At 38.5% G+C, this 19,938-nt stretch overlaps 1 protein-coding gene across 4 annotated transcripts in view; it reads right to left on the reverse strand.

The window, feature by feature from the left end:
* The window catches only part of ANO3 (anoctamin 3), a 318,917-nt gene that overhangs the window by 6,472 nt on the left and 292,507 nt on the right, over positions 1-19,938 (reverse strand). For all 4 annotated transcript variants that reach the window (XM_043971875.1, XM_043971877.1, XM_043971878.1 and 1 more), the window contains 6 exons: positions 18,466-18,563; positions 17,010-17,143; positions 14,299-14,451; positions 6,081-6,228; positions 1,969-2,049; positions 1,691-1,796 (listed from right to left, as the gene is read on the reverse strand). In XM_043971875.1, coding sequence (XP_043827810.1) covers positions 1,691-1,796; positions 1,969-2,049; positions 6,081-6,228; positions 14,299-14,451; positions 17,010-17,143; positions 18,466-18,563 — 720 coding nt within the window. The remainder of the gene's footprint in view (positions 1-1,690; positions 1,797-1,968; positions 2,050-6,080; positions 6,229-14,298; positions 14,452-17,009; positions 17,144-18,465; positions 18,564-19,938) is intronic.

Consider the following 19,938-nt stretch of genomic DNA (forward strand, 5'->3'; position numbering starts at 1 on the left):
AAAGGTCTTGCCCCAAATCCTATAGCCAGAGTATGCATGTAAAATGTGTGACTTGAACCCAGGTCTTCCTGACCTCATAGCCAACTCTTTAACCCCTTGTGTAGTAGTGGGTACACAATGCTGCCTCTCCAGCAAAGGGATGTCTTCATGAATGTTTTGTCTTCTAAGGATTAATGATATGTGCAGGAAAAGATGGCAGGCAGCTCTCCCAAGTGAGAGGTTGTTGAGAGCAATCAAGCCTTAGCATAAAGCAGAGGCCAATGGGAAAAATGGGAAATGGGAAAAATGCTAGTGTTCCCAGGTCTGGACTGAAACAATGGAAGCTCTACATAGATAGATGCAAGAGCTGGGAATGGGTAACTGTGGGGAGAGAGGCAAATTTATTCTGGACATATCTGATATGAAGTCGATTTAGTGAGTTTTCAGTAAACAGCTAAAAACTAAGAATATAGGTATCAGTAGGGGGGCTGTCTCTGGTGCAGGCTACGCATTCCCTTAGGGAAGAGGCTGAAGCTCTTATCTGAACTATGGTTAGCATTCTATAGGTAGTCAATAAAAAGTCTGATGACAATGGTGAAAATTAAACCAACAAACAAAAAAGACGTACACTTGGGAGTCATTGGTATGAAGAAAATAGAGCCCTCCAAGTTGCAAAAACTTGTTGAGAGGGAGACACCACCAAAAGCAAAGGCCTGCTCCATAGAGGAGAGCTACAACCAGGTGACAGGGGGAAAAAGGAAGACAGAGAAGGTGCTTAAAGAAGTATGAGGAGAATTTGGAAACCTGAGTCTACTAGATAAAAAGTCTCAAAGAGGGCATGGTGGAAGCACATCAAATGGACAAGAAATGTAAAGGAAGTAAGGACTGACAAATATCTATTGGATCTATCACCTCATAAATATTGGGAAGGACAGATGGAAACAAGCATTTACTAAGGCTGTGCTGTGTGCCCAGCTCTGGGCTAAGCTCTTTAAAAATATCATCTCATTTGATCTTCATAGCAACACCGGATATTATGATTCCCATCTTACAGTTGAGGAACTGAGGCAGATAGAAGTTTTGTGACTTGCACAGGTCCCAAATCTATTAAGTGTCTGAAGCTAGATTTGAATTCAGGTATTCCTGACTCTAAGCCCAGCACTCTGGTGACTGTGTCATTTAACTTTTTATGGTGAGCATAGCTTTTTATTTGCCGCTAATGCAGACATACTTGGCCAAAATGCACTGCCCCACTCTCAATCCCACCAAGCACTTTAATATCATCAGTTAGAAATCCTTCCTTTCCTTCAAGGCCCAATTTATTTATTTTTGCTGTGTACACAGTCCTACCACTTTACTCTAAACTGCTTCAGGGAAGAGACTGCATTTTGCTCTGTATCCTCAGTTTCTTAGGTGGCTATCTTCTACAGGATAGGTGCTTATTAAATGCTGAGTTGAATTTGTTCATGTGAAATAAGCAATGCGATAGAGGCACAAGTGAAGAGAGAATATGGCACGTATTCAGATTTAACTTTGACTCTAAACCCAGTGTGATTATGACATTTACTACTTGTGTGACTGTCATGTAAATTTGTTTCTGCATCTGTAAAATGAGAATACTAAAGTTTGTAGAAGAAAAGCACTGTCTATAAAAACAGGAACTATAATGATTGATCCATGCATGGCCTTTTCATTTTGATCTTTGCCTCACCTCAAACACAATGATGAAGGCCAAGCGAGCTGCAAGGACGTGCCAGAATTGTAAGGTTAACTCGTATGGGTTGGAACTCCACGGTGGGGCTCTGTAGTCCCGATACCTGAAATCCACAAAACCAAAGAGCATGAAGTACAGGGGAGAGAGTGGCCAGGCCTCAAGTGTTCCCGATTTTCAAGAGAGTTCATAGACAAACCATTCAAAAGGCCTCATTAGGCCATACAGAGGGACGAGAAAAAGGGAGGCAAGACATAATGGCAGACTGAAATAGATACCTGCAGTAACCAGAGTGACCTGGACCAAGCTCGCTCAGGTCAAACACTGATAAGCTGCTGTTGACATAGCCTTTTAAACATCTGGAAGAAATAAAGGAAAAGAGCATGATTCAGTTGTTGCACACATAGTAGGGACTTCATTGAATATCTGGAAGACTGAAATGAGAATCAGGGATTGCTAGAGTGGGAGGAATAAACATCCAGTTATAAGGGGGCAGAATAGAGAATGAGGTGGGAGCAGTAAGGGTCAGCAATGTGTTCCCAGGAAATTTTATTGTAAATAGGTAATAATGATAACAAACATTGGTATAACTCTTTAAGACTTACAAAGCACTTTACAAATCTTTCATTATATCCTGACAATAATGGATGTTAGTGTTATGATCACCCCCATTTTAAACATGAGGAAAGAGGGATTAAGTGAGTTGCCCAGAGTCATAAAGCTAATAAGTGTCTGTGGCCAAATTTGAACTTGGGTCTTCCTGACCCCAAGTCCAGGACTCTACTTGACCACCCACCTATCACTAAAGATGAAAAGAAATATGGGATGGTAACTAGAAAGGAGAGAAGGGTATTGGGAAGGTTGGGATAGCATGTGGGAGATGTGAGCACATCTAAGATATTTGTTCAAATCCTGGCTATATAACTATGGATGAAATCACTAAACCAACTTGAACCTCAGTTTTCTCATCTGTAAAATGGGAATAATACTTATTCTAGTGGGTTGTTGTGAGTGAGTCAGTCAAAAAGCACTTTCTATGTTCTGGGAAAGTTCTCTGTATAGAGTAAGATAATGTATTTATGTTTTTTTTTTTAAATCTAGCTATCTGGATATATAGGCAAATTATCATTACTTGTATTTTTAACAGGTATTAACATCTAGAGCTATGGGGAAGTCTGAGTGACCCATAAGGGGTGATCCAATGGTAAGCTTGGTAACTTTGAAAGGGAGTGGAAACTTTATAGGAATAGTATATCAGAATAACATGCTTTAATAGGCATTTACGTCAATGCATGCTACAATGGCAAGAATGGTGAGTGAAGAGGACCAGGGTGTTAGTTCTAATCCCAGCGCTGCTTATGTGATGCCAGTTATTACTTGTATGGCCTCGGGCAAATTATCTGACCTTTCAGACCCTCAGTTTCCCCATCTGTATAATAAGAGGGCTGGCCTAAGTGACCTTTAAGATCCCTTCTACCTTTAAATCTCTAATCCCATAATCCTATAAGTGGAACAAAGTTGGAATTCAGAGCAAAAGGAACCGTTGAGGGCTATAGCAACGAGAGAACGTTTCCCAAAGGAGGTATGACTAAGGAATCTTTGAATGATGGCTAGAATTTAGCTAGGCAGATGGGTCGGGAGAGCTTTTCAGGTAGGCAGTAGCTAGGGCTTTGGTTTCAGGCCTATCATTTATGGATAAGCCTACATAGATCTTGGAACCTTGGATATTTGATGGGTACTGGTGTGCAGAACCAAATTTTGCCCAGCATAATGAATAAGCCAGGCAAAATGATTTATCCATTTCTACTGGCTAATTTGATCATACTCCTAAAACATTACTTCTAATGATGTTTTTAATACAATTTTTATTTCAGGATAGTAGTTGCTGCTCAGATGGCTAAATTATTATTAATAATAACAATAATTAATAATAATAATAATAATAATGTTTACATATGGCATAAGGTTTGGCAAAGCATTTTACATATATTATCTTATTTGATCCTCGAACTGACACTGTGAATTAGGTGCTATCATTACCCCCATCTTAGAAATGAGGAAACTGAGGTTGAGAGAGATGAAGTGACTTACCCAGTGTCACACAGCTAATAATAACAGCTGGCACCAAAACAAATGTCCAAATATTTCAATGAAATTTAATATAGAATAATCATGGCTGATACCTTTAGAGTACTTCAAGGCCTGCAAAGTGTTTTACATATATTATAGCCTTTGTATCTCAAGTCTGAAGCCACAGAGGACCTTCCTATCCATCCAGTCCAACTCTTGCAAACCAAAGCCTCATGAGGTTAAGGGACTTGACCATGCTCACACATGGGAAGTCCAGAATAATCAAGATTTGAACTTGGGTAGGTATCATAGATAGGATTGAACTCATGACTTTTGATTTTATAGCCAGGACTATTTCTACTATACAGTAGGTGTTATTTTCATCATTTTCCAAAATAGGAGATTTTCATAATAATAAAATGTAATAATGTATAAAAAGTTATTTGTAAATTTTATAAACATTTCATATAAATGACTTAAAATTTCATATAAATGACTCCTCCTCCTCTTCCTTATTGAGTTGATCATTGTGCTTATAATTATGTGACTACAACTAGGTCATGCAATAGATAGAGCACTGGCCCTGGAATCAGAACTACCAGAGTTCACATCTCATCTCAGACACATACTAGCTGTGTGACCCTGGGCAAGTCACAACCTCAACTGCCTTAAAAACAAAAACAAACAAACAAAACATCTGGGGCTATCTCCAGTCAATCTGACAGATATTTTGCCTGTGGACCTAGATGGTTCTGGAGGAGAGAGTGAAGTTAATGACATTACACACTCCCCTCACTTAAATCCAATTCAGTGAAAATCATGACATCACCCAAATGTTATGGTTCTCTTCGAGAACAAAGGACATACAACAACTTACTCAAAGTAAATATTAGGAGCAGGATCTGAACCCAGATGACTCCAAGTCTAGCACTGTTCCAGACTTAAGAAATTTTTAAACACAGCAGTCTGGAGAGAATGGGAAAGGAATGTCTGGATGTCAGGAATAGCTGGCACAGTCCTTAATGTGAAATAAGACAACATATGCTAGGTACCACTTTTCAGCCACTAGATGGCAGAAAAGGTAACAATTTAATAATTCTTTGGGGGAGGGAATGAACAGAGTTTCTGAATAATTTGGGTAGGAATCAATGCTGGCTTTCTAATCATATTTTTTAATATATAGCTTTATGATTACCAAGTGTTTTGCATCCATTAACATCTATGGTTTTCTTTTTTTTTAAACTAATAATGTGTTTTGTTTTTAATCTTACATTTATAGGTTGCTCTATGAGAGATCTCTTGTAACAAAGTTAAACAGTTAAGTAAAATTAAGAATATGATGTGCCCTCATCTGAAAATGCATGTAACATTTCATGTCTGTAGTACTCCTACCTCTCTATTAAAATAATTACAGAAATCTATTTTCTTTCCTTCCTATATTCCAGCCCATTGGAAATAAAAAGAAAAGAAAACAAATGTCTTGTAACAAGTAGGCATAGTCAAGCAAAAAAACAAACCAAAACCCCAAACAAAAACACCCTTCACTTGATATATGCAAATACATACATGTAAATATATGTAATATGCATATAATATATGTATAAATACACATAAATATGTCAATGTATGCATGTGGATAAATCAAACTCTGAAGCCTCAATCCATCACTTCTCTGGCATGGATAGTGTGATTATTCATTAGTCCCCTGGAATTATAAGTGGTCATTGCTTTGAACATAGTTGTTTGGTGTTTTTTTTTTCCAAACCATTTCCCAAGGTGTTTATTTTTACAGTGTTGTTCTTATATAAATCATTCTCTTGGATCTGCTCATTTCAAGCTTCCTTATTTGACAAAAGTTCTCATTTTTAATATTTTTATTCTAGTTATTTTTCTTTTATTAATATAATATTTATTCTAGTTAGATAAATTCTTTTCCTAGTTATGCTTATTTCTTGATGAATAACTTCATATAAGGCTTTCTATGCTTTCTGAAATCATCTATTTCTGCATTTCTTTTTGCATAAAATGATTTCATCACTGTGATCCTGACATTGCCATGATGCTCCTGTCTTAGCTAACTGTAGCCCTTCCTCATTTCTATTTCTATGGAATTGTTGCTCTCAGTAACAATATTCCACCTGACATCATGATCTCATGGAACAGGCAGTATGAGGTAGATATACCTGGGCTGCCCATGCATCATTATGGACTTCGTGATTACAAGTGCAGTATGCAGAACAGCACCCTCTACCATTCATCTATGCCAATGTGCTTCCATTTTATTGTACATGGAAACGTGTGATTGGAATTCCAAACTTACCTTTCTTTACTGTAGCCTTGACCTTTACACGGGCCATATCTGAATGCATAGACAAAGCGCGGGATGTAATCAGAAGTGATAGCAATGACAAATGCATTGGTGATTACAGCTAACACACCAATTCCTTCAAGAATTCCATACCAGATTCCTAGAAAGGGAAAGATTCATCAAGAGGCAAGGATTAAATACAGCAATAGAACAACTAATTATTAAGAACCTATGGGGCAGCTAGGTGGTACAGTGGATAAAGCACCAGCTGTGGATTCAGGAGGACCTGAGTTCAAACCTGGCTGCAGACACTTGACACTTAATAGCTGTGTGACCCTGGGCAAGTCACTTAACCCTCATTGCCCCAATTAAAAAAAAAAAAGAACCTACTATGCATACAACACAGTACAGGGCCCTAATGGAAATACAAAGCAAAATCCATACAGTCATTTCCCTCAAGGAGCTTACATTCTTGGGGAGACACCCTAAATAAGGGGCGATGTTTTATATTAGGGAAAGTACTACAGTGAGAGTCCGAGGACTTGACTCTGATATTTACTAACTCTTTGACCTTGGACAAGTCACAGTCTTCCTGAGCTTCAGTTTCCTCATTGATAAAGTGAGAAGGTTGGACTAAATGGCTTCTGGAGTCCCCTTCTGCTATAAATCTGTTTTTTGTTTGTTTGTTTGTTTGTGAAGCAGTTGGGGTTAAGTGACTTGCCCAGGGTCACACAGCTAGTAAGTGTCATATGTCTGAGGCCAGGTTTGAACTCAGGTCCTCCTGACTCCAGGGCCAGTGCTATATCCACTGTGACACCTAGCTGCCCCTCCTGCTATAAATCTAAGACCTAGCATCTACTCCCTAGGGTTGTCATCAAAGGAGTTAATAATTGTAAAGTTTGTAACACAATGCCTGGCATATGGAAGGCATCATATATTAAATGTTAGTTATTTTTATTTTATTATTACTGTTATTAATATCTAGCTTAGCTGAAGTAGCAAGGACCCCAAGGGAAAGACATGAGGCAGCATGTGCCAGGAAGGTCAAACCATCATTTCCACCTTGACTACTACCTTCCCTCAGATCCTGGAGACAGCCCAGGGCCCTGAACCCAAGAGCCTTGGGTTTAGCAGCATTTCTAGCTCAGTGCTCCCAGGCATCACCCTGGGAAGCAAGCACTATGGAGATACTTCCTGGCAACTGTTCCTTCACATGCTTTAGACAGAGCTGCTGAAGACCCAGAAAAGTGCTGGTCATAGCAGTCATTTGCATTATTAAATAGTCCAACATCAGGAAATAAATATGATTTTATGAGTGGAAATGGCACCCAAGAGGAAACATAATCATCTGCTTTGATGCTGCAACCTAAGGAATATGGGTCTTTTCCATCTGACTTGCAGCCAGGGCCCTCCATATGAATTATCTTACCCATTAGAATGTAAGCTCCCTGAGGGCAGAGACTGTCTTGCTTTTCTATTTTTGTACTTTAGTGCTTAGTACATAATAAGTGATTGATTAAAGCTCTTCCATTGATTTGATTCATTCCTCTAAGGTAGAAAAAAGAGTCCTTCCATAAGGATTCATTCATTCATTCATTAATTTCTGTATTTGTCTGTCCATCCATCTGTCCATCCATCCATCCATCCATTTGTCTATCTATCTATCTATCTTTCTATCTATCTATCTATCTATCTATCTATCTATCTATCTATCTATCTATCCATCCATCCATCCATCCATCTATCATCCATCCATCCATTCATTTAAGCATGTATTTACTTATCTATCTATCTATCTATCTATCTATCTATCTATCTATCTATCTATCTATCCATCCATCCATCCATCTATCATCCATCCATCCATTCATTTAAGCATGTATTTACTTATCTATCTATCTATCTATCTATCTATCTATCTATCTATCTATCTATCTATCTATCCATCCATCCATCCATCCATCTATCATCCATCCATCCATTCATTTAAGCATGTATTTACTTATCTATCTATCTATCTATCTATCTATCTATCTATCTATCTATCTATCTATCTATCTATCTATCTATCTATCAATCTATCTGCCTGCCTGCCTATTTATTTATTTTGCTGGGCAATGAGGGTTAAGTGACTTGCCCAAGGTCACACAGCTAGTAAGTGTAAAGTGTCTGAGGCTGGATTTGAACTCAAGTTCTCCTGAATCCAGGGCCGGTGCTCTATCCACTGCACCACCTACTATAAGCATTTAATAGAAAACTATGTGCCAGACTCTGTACTAAGAGTCAGGAGACAAAGAAAAGCAAAAGATCATTCCTGCTTTTAAGAAGCAAACATACTAGAGGGGGAGAATCCATGTGAAGAAATATGTATAAACACTATTTATTTCCATTGTGTCCAACTCTTTGTGATTGAATTTGGTGTTTTCTTGGCAGAGATACTGGAGTGGTTTGCTATTTCCTTCTCAAGTTAATTTTATAGATGAAGAAACTGAGGCAAACAGGTTTAAGTGAACTACCCAGGGAACCACAGCTAGTAAATGCCTGAGGCCCGATCTGAATGCATGAAGATAATTCTTTCTGACTCCTGGGACAGCATTCCATCCACTGCACCACTTAGTTGTCCCCAAACAAACATATTTGGAATAAATTGGAGAGAAGAGAGGGAAGGTGCAAGCATTAAGGAGGACTGCAGAAGATGAGACTTTAATTGGGAACCAAAGGAAGCCAGGGAAACCAGGAGGCCCAGCTGAGGAGGGAGAGAATTCCAGACATGAGAGACGAGCAAAATTGTTTGGAGTTGGTACATGGAGTTGGTACATCTTTTTCAAGAAATAAAGAGTAAAGAAGTGGGATAGAGGGGGCAGCTAGGGGGTGCAGGGGATAAAGCACTGGCCCTGGATTCAGGAGGACCTGAGTTCAAATCCAGCCTCAGACACTTGACACTAGTTGTGTGACCCTGGGCAGGTCACTTAACCCTCATTACCTTTAAAAAAAAAAAAGAAGTGGAATAGAAGAGTGAATGGTGGTCCGGTATATGAATACTGGAATGGTAGGAAGGAGATAGGTTGTGAAGGGCTTTACGTGCTAAATAAAAGGCTTTATATTTGATCCTGCAGGTAACTGGAATTTGAATAGAGGAGGTGACACAGTCAGAGCTTTAGGATGATCATTTGTACAACTGAGTGAAGTATGGACTGGAGTGAGGAGAAAATTGAGGCAAGGTGACCAATGATCAAGGCCAAGCTTGATCTATGCCTGATTTCTGTCATACTGCTTGCCAGTTTTCCCAACAATTTTTACCAAATAATGAATATTTTCCCCCAAACTTTAAGTCCTCACAGTGTTACTATACTTATTTGTCTAATGGTAGGCATCTCTAGGATGGTTGTGGGGGGAGGGAAGAAATAAAGGGCAAAAAAGAAATTGAAATGAATATGTGATAGTTTCATGTGCAATCATCTTTTTTATTTATTCTACTGTGTTATGGAAACATTTTATAAACCAAAAATAAAATACTTTTTTTTTTAAGTCCCAGCTTGGGAGCATTAAAGGCCTGAACCAGGGGGGTGCCACAGCCAGAAGGGAGAAGTTGTTGTTGCTAGAGATGTTATAAAAGTAAAATTGGGGGGCAGCTAGGTGGTGTAGTGGATAAAGCACTGGCTTCAGGAGAACCTGAGTTCAAAACTAGCCTTAGACATTTGACACTTACTAGCTGTGTGACCTTGGGCAAGTCACTTAACCCTCATTGCCCCACCCACAAAATAAAAAAGAAAAGACTTTGAGTGAATAAGTTAAATAAATAAAAAAGAAAAGTAAAATCAACAGACCTTGACAACAGATTTGATTTTGGGGTTGGAAGGAAGTGACGGGTAGGGGTTTAAGCAACTCATATGGGAACATCTGAGGGAATAATATTTCTCTCCTTCCCTGGAGGAAAGAGACTGGGCAGGAGATATGGTGGAATGACATTTTTTTTTCCTTTCCCCCAAAGGCAGGAGAACTGATATGATGGAAGGCATTTCTCCCCTTAGCCCCAAAGGCAGGAGAACAAACAGGCTGGCCACTTAGTATACTGAAATGACATCCCCTTCCCCCAGAAGGCAAGAGACTGGTGCACTGTGCAATGGAAACACAAAGTAATCAGGAGCATTTTTGTTTCCTTTTGAGATCATTGATAAACATTTTCATCAAATGCTATTGTGAAAACTACAGGAGTCTAATTAAGAATAGGTTAGATGTGTCCTTCTCTAAGATCCGCTAGCTCATGTTAAGGCGTTCTACTAAACAGCTGTACTTCCAAGAGGAGTATCAATGGTATAACCTGCCCGCTTCCTGTAATTCTGCTGTTACTTAACATATCTGTACTACATTTTTATTGCCTTTCTGGCTTAGACAACAGGGACTTGGTTGTGGACCTCAATGTTGCTTGCTTTTTTCAGCCACCTGACTTACTTCTCATGATAACAAGAAAATCAGTCCTTCCATCCCTTTCTCTGTATCTGAAAAGCCCTTCCCTTCTAACTTGGACTCCCTGGTTCATTCTATGCTTCATAAGCTAATCGTTCTTCAAGCCCTGTAATCTCCAGGATTCTTTACATGTCTCCCCTCTCCTTCCCCTCACCCTTACGTTTCTTAGGGTCAAATGAATCAATTGCAACCTGCAAAATTCCAAGCCTACCCTGCTTTGCCCTACTACACCTTGACAACCTTTTATCTCCCTCAATGTCTAGCTGCACAAATGTGTAACAGATGTAGGTAAGACCTCAGAGTTTGCCTTGTGCAAACCTCTCATGTTAGTACTGAAAGGTGTAGCATTACTTAGACTCAGTCTCAGAACTGGAGGAGACCTTTGATGCCAACCAGTCCATCCCCAACCCTGTGCAAGAATTCCTTCTATAATATCCCCAATAATTTCCAGCTTCTGTTTGAAGAACTATTGTCAGGGAAAATCCACCACCTCCTAAGGCAACCCATTCCACTGTTTCACAGTTTCATTTGTTAGAAGGATCCTTCCTCTTTCTATGTCAAGTCTCCTTCTCTATCATTCTCAAACATTGATCCTTTGTCCACTGCGTTTAAAGAAACCAATCTAATTCCTTTGTGGCATTTCTGCTTCCATGTGGGGCACTCCATCTACTGTGCCACCTAGCTTCTCTTTATACTTAATACCCCTTTGAAGATATTTGAAGATAGCTACTGTGCTCTTCCTTAATTTTTTTTTTCCTGAGGCAATTGGGGTTAAGTGACTTGCCCAGGGTCACACAGTTAGTAAGTGTCAAGTGTCTGAGGCTGGATTTGAACTTCAGGCTCTCCTGAATCCAAGGCCAGTGCTTTATCCACTGTGCCACCTAGCTGCCCCCTCTTTCTTAACTTCTTAGCTCACATGTGCCTATTCTCTACATTGGACTATCCTTTTCTCTAGAAAATAGGATCATTCAACCCACTCATGTTACAGTTGATGGAAGTGAGGCCTAGAGATTATAAGTGATTTACCTAGTATCACAAAGGTAATGCTAATATACCCAGGACAGGAACCCTGCTCATGGGATAAGAAAGAATAAGAATACTTTCAGTACCAAACTCCTAGGGTTGTTGTAAGGAAATATATTTCTAAACTTTTAAAAGTCCTATGGAAATGTGAACTGCTATTACTATTATTATTATTAATTCATTTTTCTCATCTATTTTTATGTAATTCAGACACAAATGGTCCCTGAACAAATCATTATTCTGTGATTATTCTTGTATGTTTAATGCTCTGTGGACCACTACATGGGTATATAAAATAACTGGTTATTCTAACAGAGCATAATCCCTCCATTGGGAAGCAAGCTCATCTTCTGTAACCTCATTAAAAACATCTCTAAGACTACTTCTGTAGGACACTACAAGACTGAGGTTACATCATGCTGTTCCTACCTGGTTTCAATTTCTTTGGCTAGGTCTCAACATTTGGAAAGTTTGGCATTTCATGTGGTCTGGAGATAGTGAATATTTAGTATGGAAGCATACCAAAGTGACTTGTCCAATCTACTTTTAAAAAAATGTTAATTTTTTATGGATCAGTGTTACATCTGTTTGATGGTGGGTAACTATTTTATCTTGATAATATTGCAATTCCAGTACATTCTACTTATTAAGTTCTCAAGGAGACTTTGGGTGTTTATGTATGTAGTGTAAGGATTTTTTTTTCTTTTTTGTCTGTCTGCTTGTGGAAGCAAGCAAGGATGTGATATGTAATTCTGCACACTACTTTATGTCTTGTTAGGTATTTAGTAGGTGTTAAAATTTCTCAGCCTACAACGATATGTAGGGCAGTTTATACTATTTCCTTGATTCAACTGTATTAATTAATAAATTAAGATTCCTTAAGCATAACCCTCTTAAAAATTTTGGTGGTGACTGAGGCCTGAATTCTTATTAAAAAAAAAATCTTTGGGGTAGCTAGGTGGCACAGTGGATAAAACACTGGCCTTGGATTCAGGAAGACCTGAGTTCAAAGCCAGGCTCAGACACTTGATACTAGCTGTGTGACCCTGGGCAAGTCACTTAATCCTCACTGCCCTGAAAAAAAAAACAAAAACTTTTTTTTCCCCCTATAAAAACCAATTCTACCATTCGTTCCACTATCAATATATTGTTAGTTGAGTTGACAAGGCCATTGCCCATAGAGGACTTTTAAATTCCACTCTTGGATCTTTCTTACCTGTTAAAACAGGTTCCAGGCAGAGGTAAAATATTTTCAGTAACATTCAACACATCCAATCATGTGTAGATGCTGCTCAGTCATTACTATTACTCTGCCAACTTCTTCCTAAAGTATTTATATGGTTTTGACATATTATCATTATTATTAGAACTTGATACCTGCAGTTATTTACAGATTTAACTCTTTTTGGAATATGCCCATGGGCAACACTGTGACTAGACAGTGGATGGAATTTTTCACTTTTTGACACATTAAAATAGTCAAAGGCTGTTTGACCCAGCAATGCCACTCTTGGGTCTTTTCCCCAAAGAGATCATAAAAAGGGAAAAGGACCCACATGTACAAAAATATTCATAGCTGCTCTTTTTGCAGTGGCAAAGAATTGAAAATTGAGGGGATGTCCATCAATTGGGGAATGGCTGAACAAGTTATGGTATATGAATGTAATGGAATTCTATTGTACTATAAGAAACGATGAGCAGGAGGAGTTCAGAGAAACCTGGAAGGACTTGCATGAACTGATGATGAGTGAGATGAGCATAACCAAAAGAACATTATACACAGTATCATCAACATTATGTGTTGATCAACTGTGATAGACTAGATTCTTCTCACCAATCCAATGGTACAAGAAAGTTCCAAAGGACTCATGATGGTGGGCAGCTAGGTGGCACAGTGGATAGAGCACCGGCCCTGGAGTCAGGAGGACCTGAGTTCAAATCTGGCCTCAGACACTTAACACTTACTAGCTGTGTGAACCTGTGTAAGTCACTTAACCCCAATTGCCTAACCAAAAAAAAAAAAAAACCAACCAAAAAACAAAGGATTCATCATGGAAAAGGCTCTCCAAATCCAGAAAAACAAAACAAAACAAAACTGTGGAATTTGGATGCTGATTGATCCATACTATTTCTTTTGTTTTTGGTGCTGTTGCTTTTCTTTTTTGAGGTTTTTCCTTTTTGCTCTGATTCTTCTCTTATAACATGACTAATGGATAAATATGTTTAATGTTATTATATACACATATATTTACATACATACACACATATATTTTATATATATACATACATATATATGATATATATGTGTGTGTGTGTGTGTGTGTGTGTGTGTGTGTGTGTGTATAGACCTATATCAGATTACCTGTTGTCTAGGGGAGGTGGGAGGGAGGTGAGCGAGGGAGAAAAATTTGAAATTTGAAATCTTATCTAAACATGTTGCAAACTTACTAACTAACTAAATAAAATTTAAAAATATCAATGTGGACCAAGGCAAAAAAAAAAAAGTCAAAGGCTGGGAGAGACAAGAGCTAAAGAGCAGATTCTACAAATGGATGATTTCAACTCAGGCAGTAGCCATTTAGTTGGGAGAATCTGTTAGCTGTTAGCCAATAATTGTGACCATACGTTATTGGTTTTTATGATTGGGGGCATGAGCCAATGACACACACCCTGTGATATATGGAGAATTGGGTGAAGGTTTGCTTCATCAACAAAGCAGTTTCTAATGACACACACTCACCTATATTGGTTGCCCTTGCAGGTAAAGGTCTTCGCCACTGAGTGACAAACTTGTAGGCATCCAGTCGGATTTCAATGATATTGTTCATCAGGGCCAGAAGTGGAGCCAGAGGAAAAGCTGCCACAAAGATGGTAACAAAGCCAAACTGTAAAACTGTACCAAAAAAAATGCATTAGATATGGGAGGGCTGAGAAAATAGAAGGAATAAGTTAAACAATTAGCATAGCTTAAATTCTATAGCAAATAGAAGCCTTAGAAACTGTCTTGTAGCATGGTCTAAGGATCCCATGGACTGTACGTTTATTACAAGGGGTCCATGGATCCTCAAATATGCCTGTCTTTGTCATTTAAGACATTACCTTCAACAAAATGTATAGTATGGCTCAGCATGATTTTTAAACTATCCAAACATGACTTCTGTAAAATAAATTGTTCTTCCCATAAAGACATATACATATATATATATATATGTATACACAAGTATATGTGTATGTGCACTCACAGTGATACAAGTTCATGTATATTTATTCATGTGTCTATATACATTGATATTTGCATACAAGGCATATACTTACATGTGTACATTGGTGCACACATATGCATATGAGTATATTTATACATATAAACAAATCTACTTACACATATATGTGTTATGCCTATGTTGAGGACTCTTTTGCACTTCATATAAGGAGTTCTACATGCATGTTCATTTTTCTTGCAATGAATCGACTCATGTTTTATGGAACCATGACTTTTGGTTAATTCAAATATAAATGAATATATATCTGTGTGTGTGTATCTATCATTTCAATAATGGACATGATTCCAAATGTGAAATTCCCCTTTACCTATGCAGAGTGTATGTACTGTTTCTCACATTAGAATGTGTGCTACTTGAGTGTAGAGGCCATCTTTCTTTTCTATTTGTATCCTCAGGGGTTAGCAGAGTGCTTTGCACTTATTAAGCACTAAGTAAATGCTTTCCATTTATTCATTCCTTTGACGTCGGTAAAGTAGAGTCATAGCTTAGGAGGTTAAATGGGCTAAGAAGAGCCAATCATCACAAAAGTTATATTTGACAAAGGAAGGATTTAAAACCAAACCTTGCCAACTCTTCCATCTATTCCACAGGGCTGCTTCTTATATAATCATATCTGGTTTTTTACACAGGCAAATGTATATATCTATATAATACTGTTTTTCAAATATTCATATATGTGATTAATAAATGTGATAGCTGTGATCAATAAAACATTATATAAGATAACATAGTTAACATAAATATGATTAATAAATGTGATAGGCATAAAAAACATTATGTAATGTAAGTAACATAGATATAATTAATCAATGAAAATTATGTTACTAAATTCTCAATGGTTTTAAAAATTAATTCTTTATTAATATTAATCAACATGCTAATAACATGGCTATGTTTTGGAGTGTTTGCTTAAATTTGTTTTTTTTTAATTTTTTGTGGGGAAATGAGGGTTAAGTGACTTGCCCAGGGTCACACAGCTAGTAAGTGTCAAGTGTCTGGGGCTGCATTTGAACTCAGGTCCTCCTGAATCCAGGGCTGGTGCTTTATCCATTACACCACCTAGTTGCCCTCCTTAAATTTGTTTTTAAGGGAATCCTTATACTAAAAATAAATTAAATTATTAGTCTAATTCTGGGGTCAGCTAGGTGTTGGGCCTGAGTCAGGAAGACTCATCTTCATGAGTTCACATCTGGTCACAGCACTTGATTCTCTTTACTTCAGTTCCCTCATTTGTAAAATGATCTGAAGAAGGAAATAACAAACCTCTCCAGTATCTTTGCTAAGAAAACCTCACAGTGGGTCATGAAGAGTTGGACACAAATGAACAACAATAGCAACAACAGTCTGGTTCAACTCCTTGAATGTTAGTGATGAACAAACTGAACAGAGGGAGGTTAGGTGATCTGCCTATAACTATAGAGCTACAATAATTAAAAGATTGAGACAAGATTAAAAAGAAAAGAGCTGGATGAGTAGGGATTCGGTACCTATGTTACTGTTCAAAATATATGGGGTTTTAGTGGACAATGAGATCTCTAAGGAGGCATCTTTAGAGATAAGATCATATATTTACAGTTAAAGACCATAGGTTTGAAATACCTTGCCCAAGCTCACTCAACCAGTATGTGGTAGGTTTGGACTTTGAGTGCAGGCCCTCTGTTTTCAAATCCAGATTCTGACTAATGCATGCATGCATTGCAGTAACATACAGCAGCTAAAATAAAAACAAACTCTTGAGGATACACTAGGAGGTAGAGAGAGGGCTTGTCATTTCAATAGTAAAGGGGACTTCTACCAGTGCAGGCTAGCATCTTTTTGTCAGTCTCTGTCAAAGTTGTACAGAGCACAACAGAGAGGTCAAATATGCCAAGAGTGGGCCTTGAACTGGGATCTTCCTGGCTTCAAGTTAAGCTCACTACCCACCATGCCAAGTTGTCTCCAAATGTAATCTCAGGCTGCAAAAACTAAAAGGATCAGAATATCAGAATATCGCAAAGGAATGAGCAAATGGTGTTTGACACGCCTGATCCTTTGGAGACCTAACAGAACTAGTGTTTGGAATAAGTCAATAAGTTATGGCTCTGTTATCAGTAGATAATATATCCTATAGTCTGCTTCTAATCTAATGCAGAATATCTCTCATCTTGACAGTCAGTGCATACATCCTTACCCATTTCCAAGTATTCATCTATTAATCCATGGAGATTCATGGGTTGTAGATTCCAATCTTTTTCCCACTGGGGTAACTTCATAACCTGCTCATTCCGTTTAATCTTATGTTGGGTCCACCAGTTATGGAACAACCTATAAGAGAACACCATGAGGCTTTAGAGATCATGCCTAAGTAATTATTCGGCAACGGGATATAGTATCCTAGGCAGATGTGATTCCAGGTCTGCATGTGCTCCTGCTTGAAGTTGTTTCCAGTGAGAACAGTGAGATTCCAATCCTAGTGGTTAGCACTGAGGTCACCATACCCAATTCTAATTCTGATCCTCTGGGTTTCCCTGGGGGCCTGCTTTCTAAATCTGAACCAGGACCCTTGCACACCCTGTGGGTCCTGCCACTGATCTTCATTCCATTTAGAAAAAAATATTTCTATGATGAACTAAATATGTGGTGCATTGTGACCTATTTCAGTTACTTTCCAATAAGGAGAGTCTCTAATGCCTTTTTTCCAGAGATATTGACACATAGTATAGTTACATGTCAACATGAATCTCAACTCTACTTTGCGATGCTGCCTCCCAGACCCCTAAGAAGCTCTTTGAGAACTGGAACTCTTTTATTCTATGAATTTGAATTTGTATGCCCTTTGCCCAGGGAATGTAATAAATGACTATTGAATGAGACTGAATCCATGGAATCTTTGCTGTTGAGCTGGAAGGAACTTCAGAGGTCAATTAGCCCAACCCTCTCATTTTATAAATGAGAAAACTGAGGCACAAGAATGTTAAGTGACTAGCCCAAGGTCAAACTGGTAGTAAAGTATCAGAGGTAGAATTTGAACTCAGGTCCTCTGGCTCCAGAGAATGCGCTGTTTCTGCTACATTACTCTAACAACATAGCAGCTTGGGAAATAAGGGAAAGGAATCTAAATATTGTTTGATGGGCCTGCCTGAGCTTTTTATATTAAGAACTAACAGGACCTCATGCTCCTCAGCTCAACTACCCCCCAAATAATGCTCTACATGTAACTTTGCTCAATTATTCCCTAAAGCTCCGATAATACCTTGTATTAAATATACTGTATGTTGAAAGATAACTTATTTTAATGTAGGGACCATGATTTGGCTCATTAGAATATCTCCGTGTCAGCACCTAGAAGCAATTAGAATTTAAGGGAATGGATAGAAACAGAATTCCATAGAAAACCACATTTCCCCCATTGATCTTCCTGTTGTGAAAACAAATGCTACTCGAATGCATCTCTAGGTCTGATTCTCAGGATGAAATAGCTCTTCAAACCCCCCCCCCCCCCGGAAGCCTTTGTAAAGTCAGATCCATTGGCTTCATTAAAGAGTAATATACCCTCTTTCCTAAAAGTGACTGACTTCAAGGAGAGTTGTCTGCTCCATCCCAGAACACAAGGCAAACACTTCAAGGAGAGCAGCAAACATGCTTACGGGTATCCCAGTTCCATAAAGTTGTTCCATGTCTGCTTTAAAACCATGATGACACTCATCTGCAGGCAAAGGTCAATCAGACAGCCACTGGGGTGACACTGAAAAAGAATAATAAATACCTGAATGTAAAAGCAGCTCCTTGAATCTGGGGGCAACATTCCTTCTGGGTGAGGGGACTGAGATTCAGACCCTCTGGCAACTTTCCCTGAAGGGTTGAAGGAGATTAAATCAAGGAACCGCAAAACTGAAGAGCCAAACGGGACCCATCTAGGCCAGCCTACAGTACAAGGAGGATCCCAACTATAGAAAGCTTGACAGATGGTCATTGGATGGCCACTACAAGTCCGGAGGAAGACTTAAAAGGGAGCATGATAATTGCCTACAAATAATGGAAGGGTCATGATACGTAAGAAGGCCTTTCCTACTTTGCCATAGGGATAAAAACAGAGAAGCTGCTTTGGCCTTATGGTGCAGTGAGGTGGCACAATGCGGAAGAGTGGGGCCTGAGTTCAAATCTGAATTCACATACTTACAAGTAGTGTGACCCTAGACAAGTCACTTAATCCTGTTAGCCTTAGTTCCTCATCTGTAAAATGAGCTAGAGAATGGCAAACCACTCCACTATCTTTGCCTAGAAAACCCCAAATGGGATCACAGAGAGTAGAACAGAACTGAAATAATGCATCATCAAAAAGAAAAATCAATTCCTAGGAATTAAAACTGTCTAAACAGAAAGGGCTGGCATGAAAAAGGAGGAGGATTCCCTTTATTGGGGGCCTTTAAATAGGGCTCACTGATTCCTTTTCAGGGATGTTATGGACTGGTGAATTCCTGTCTAGGTCTGAGTACAACTAGATAATTTCTGAAGGTCATTCCTGTGTTGGGATTCTATGACTTTTAGAGATGAATAACTCACTATACCTCACAAAGTAGCAGTAGTAGTAGCAGTAGCGGTAGCAGTGGTAGCAGTGATGGTAGTAGTAGTGGTGGTGGTATAGTTGTGGTGGTAGTAGTAGTAGTAGTAGTGGTGATGGTAGTGACAGTACCTTGAATTTCTATTCTATTTCATTGTTTCCAAAACCACTTTTCAGACATTATCTTATCTGATCCTCACAATGACTCCAGGAGGTAATTTAATCATGTACTGCAAATACTCTTAGCCCCTCTTTTAATAGTTGAGGAAACTGAGGAATTCTGTAAAGCGAAGGGGTTGAAATAGAATAGTTCTAAGTACTCTCCCAGTTGGAAATTAATGATCTTACGATTTATCTCAGAACTCAAACCTGGGTCTTCTAGTTCCAAATTCAAGACTTTTAGAACTGTTCTGTAGCTATAAAATGCACTTTTCTTTCTTGGGGTATTAAAATTACTAAAGAGTACCTCATGCTGAAATAAATAGGGCTCAGCCAATTCTCTAATTCTGTCCTTTAGAACTATTTAAAATCAGTCTGATCTCTTCATATTATATTTCAC

Source organism: Dromiciops gliroides, chromosome 6 (genome assembly GCF_019393635.1).
Source record: "Dromiciops gliroides isolate mDroGli1 chromosome 6, mDroGli1.pri, whole genome shotgun sequence".
Classification (NCBI taxonomy): domain Eukaryota; kingdom Metazoa; phylum Chordata; class Mammalia; order Microbiotheria; family Microbiotheriidae; genus Dromiciops; species Dromiciops gliroides.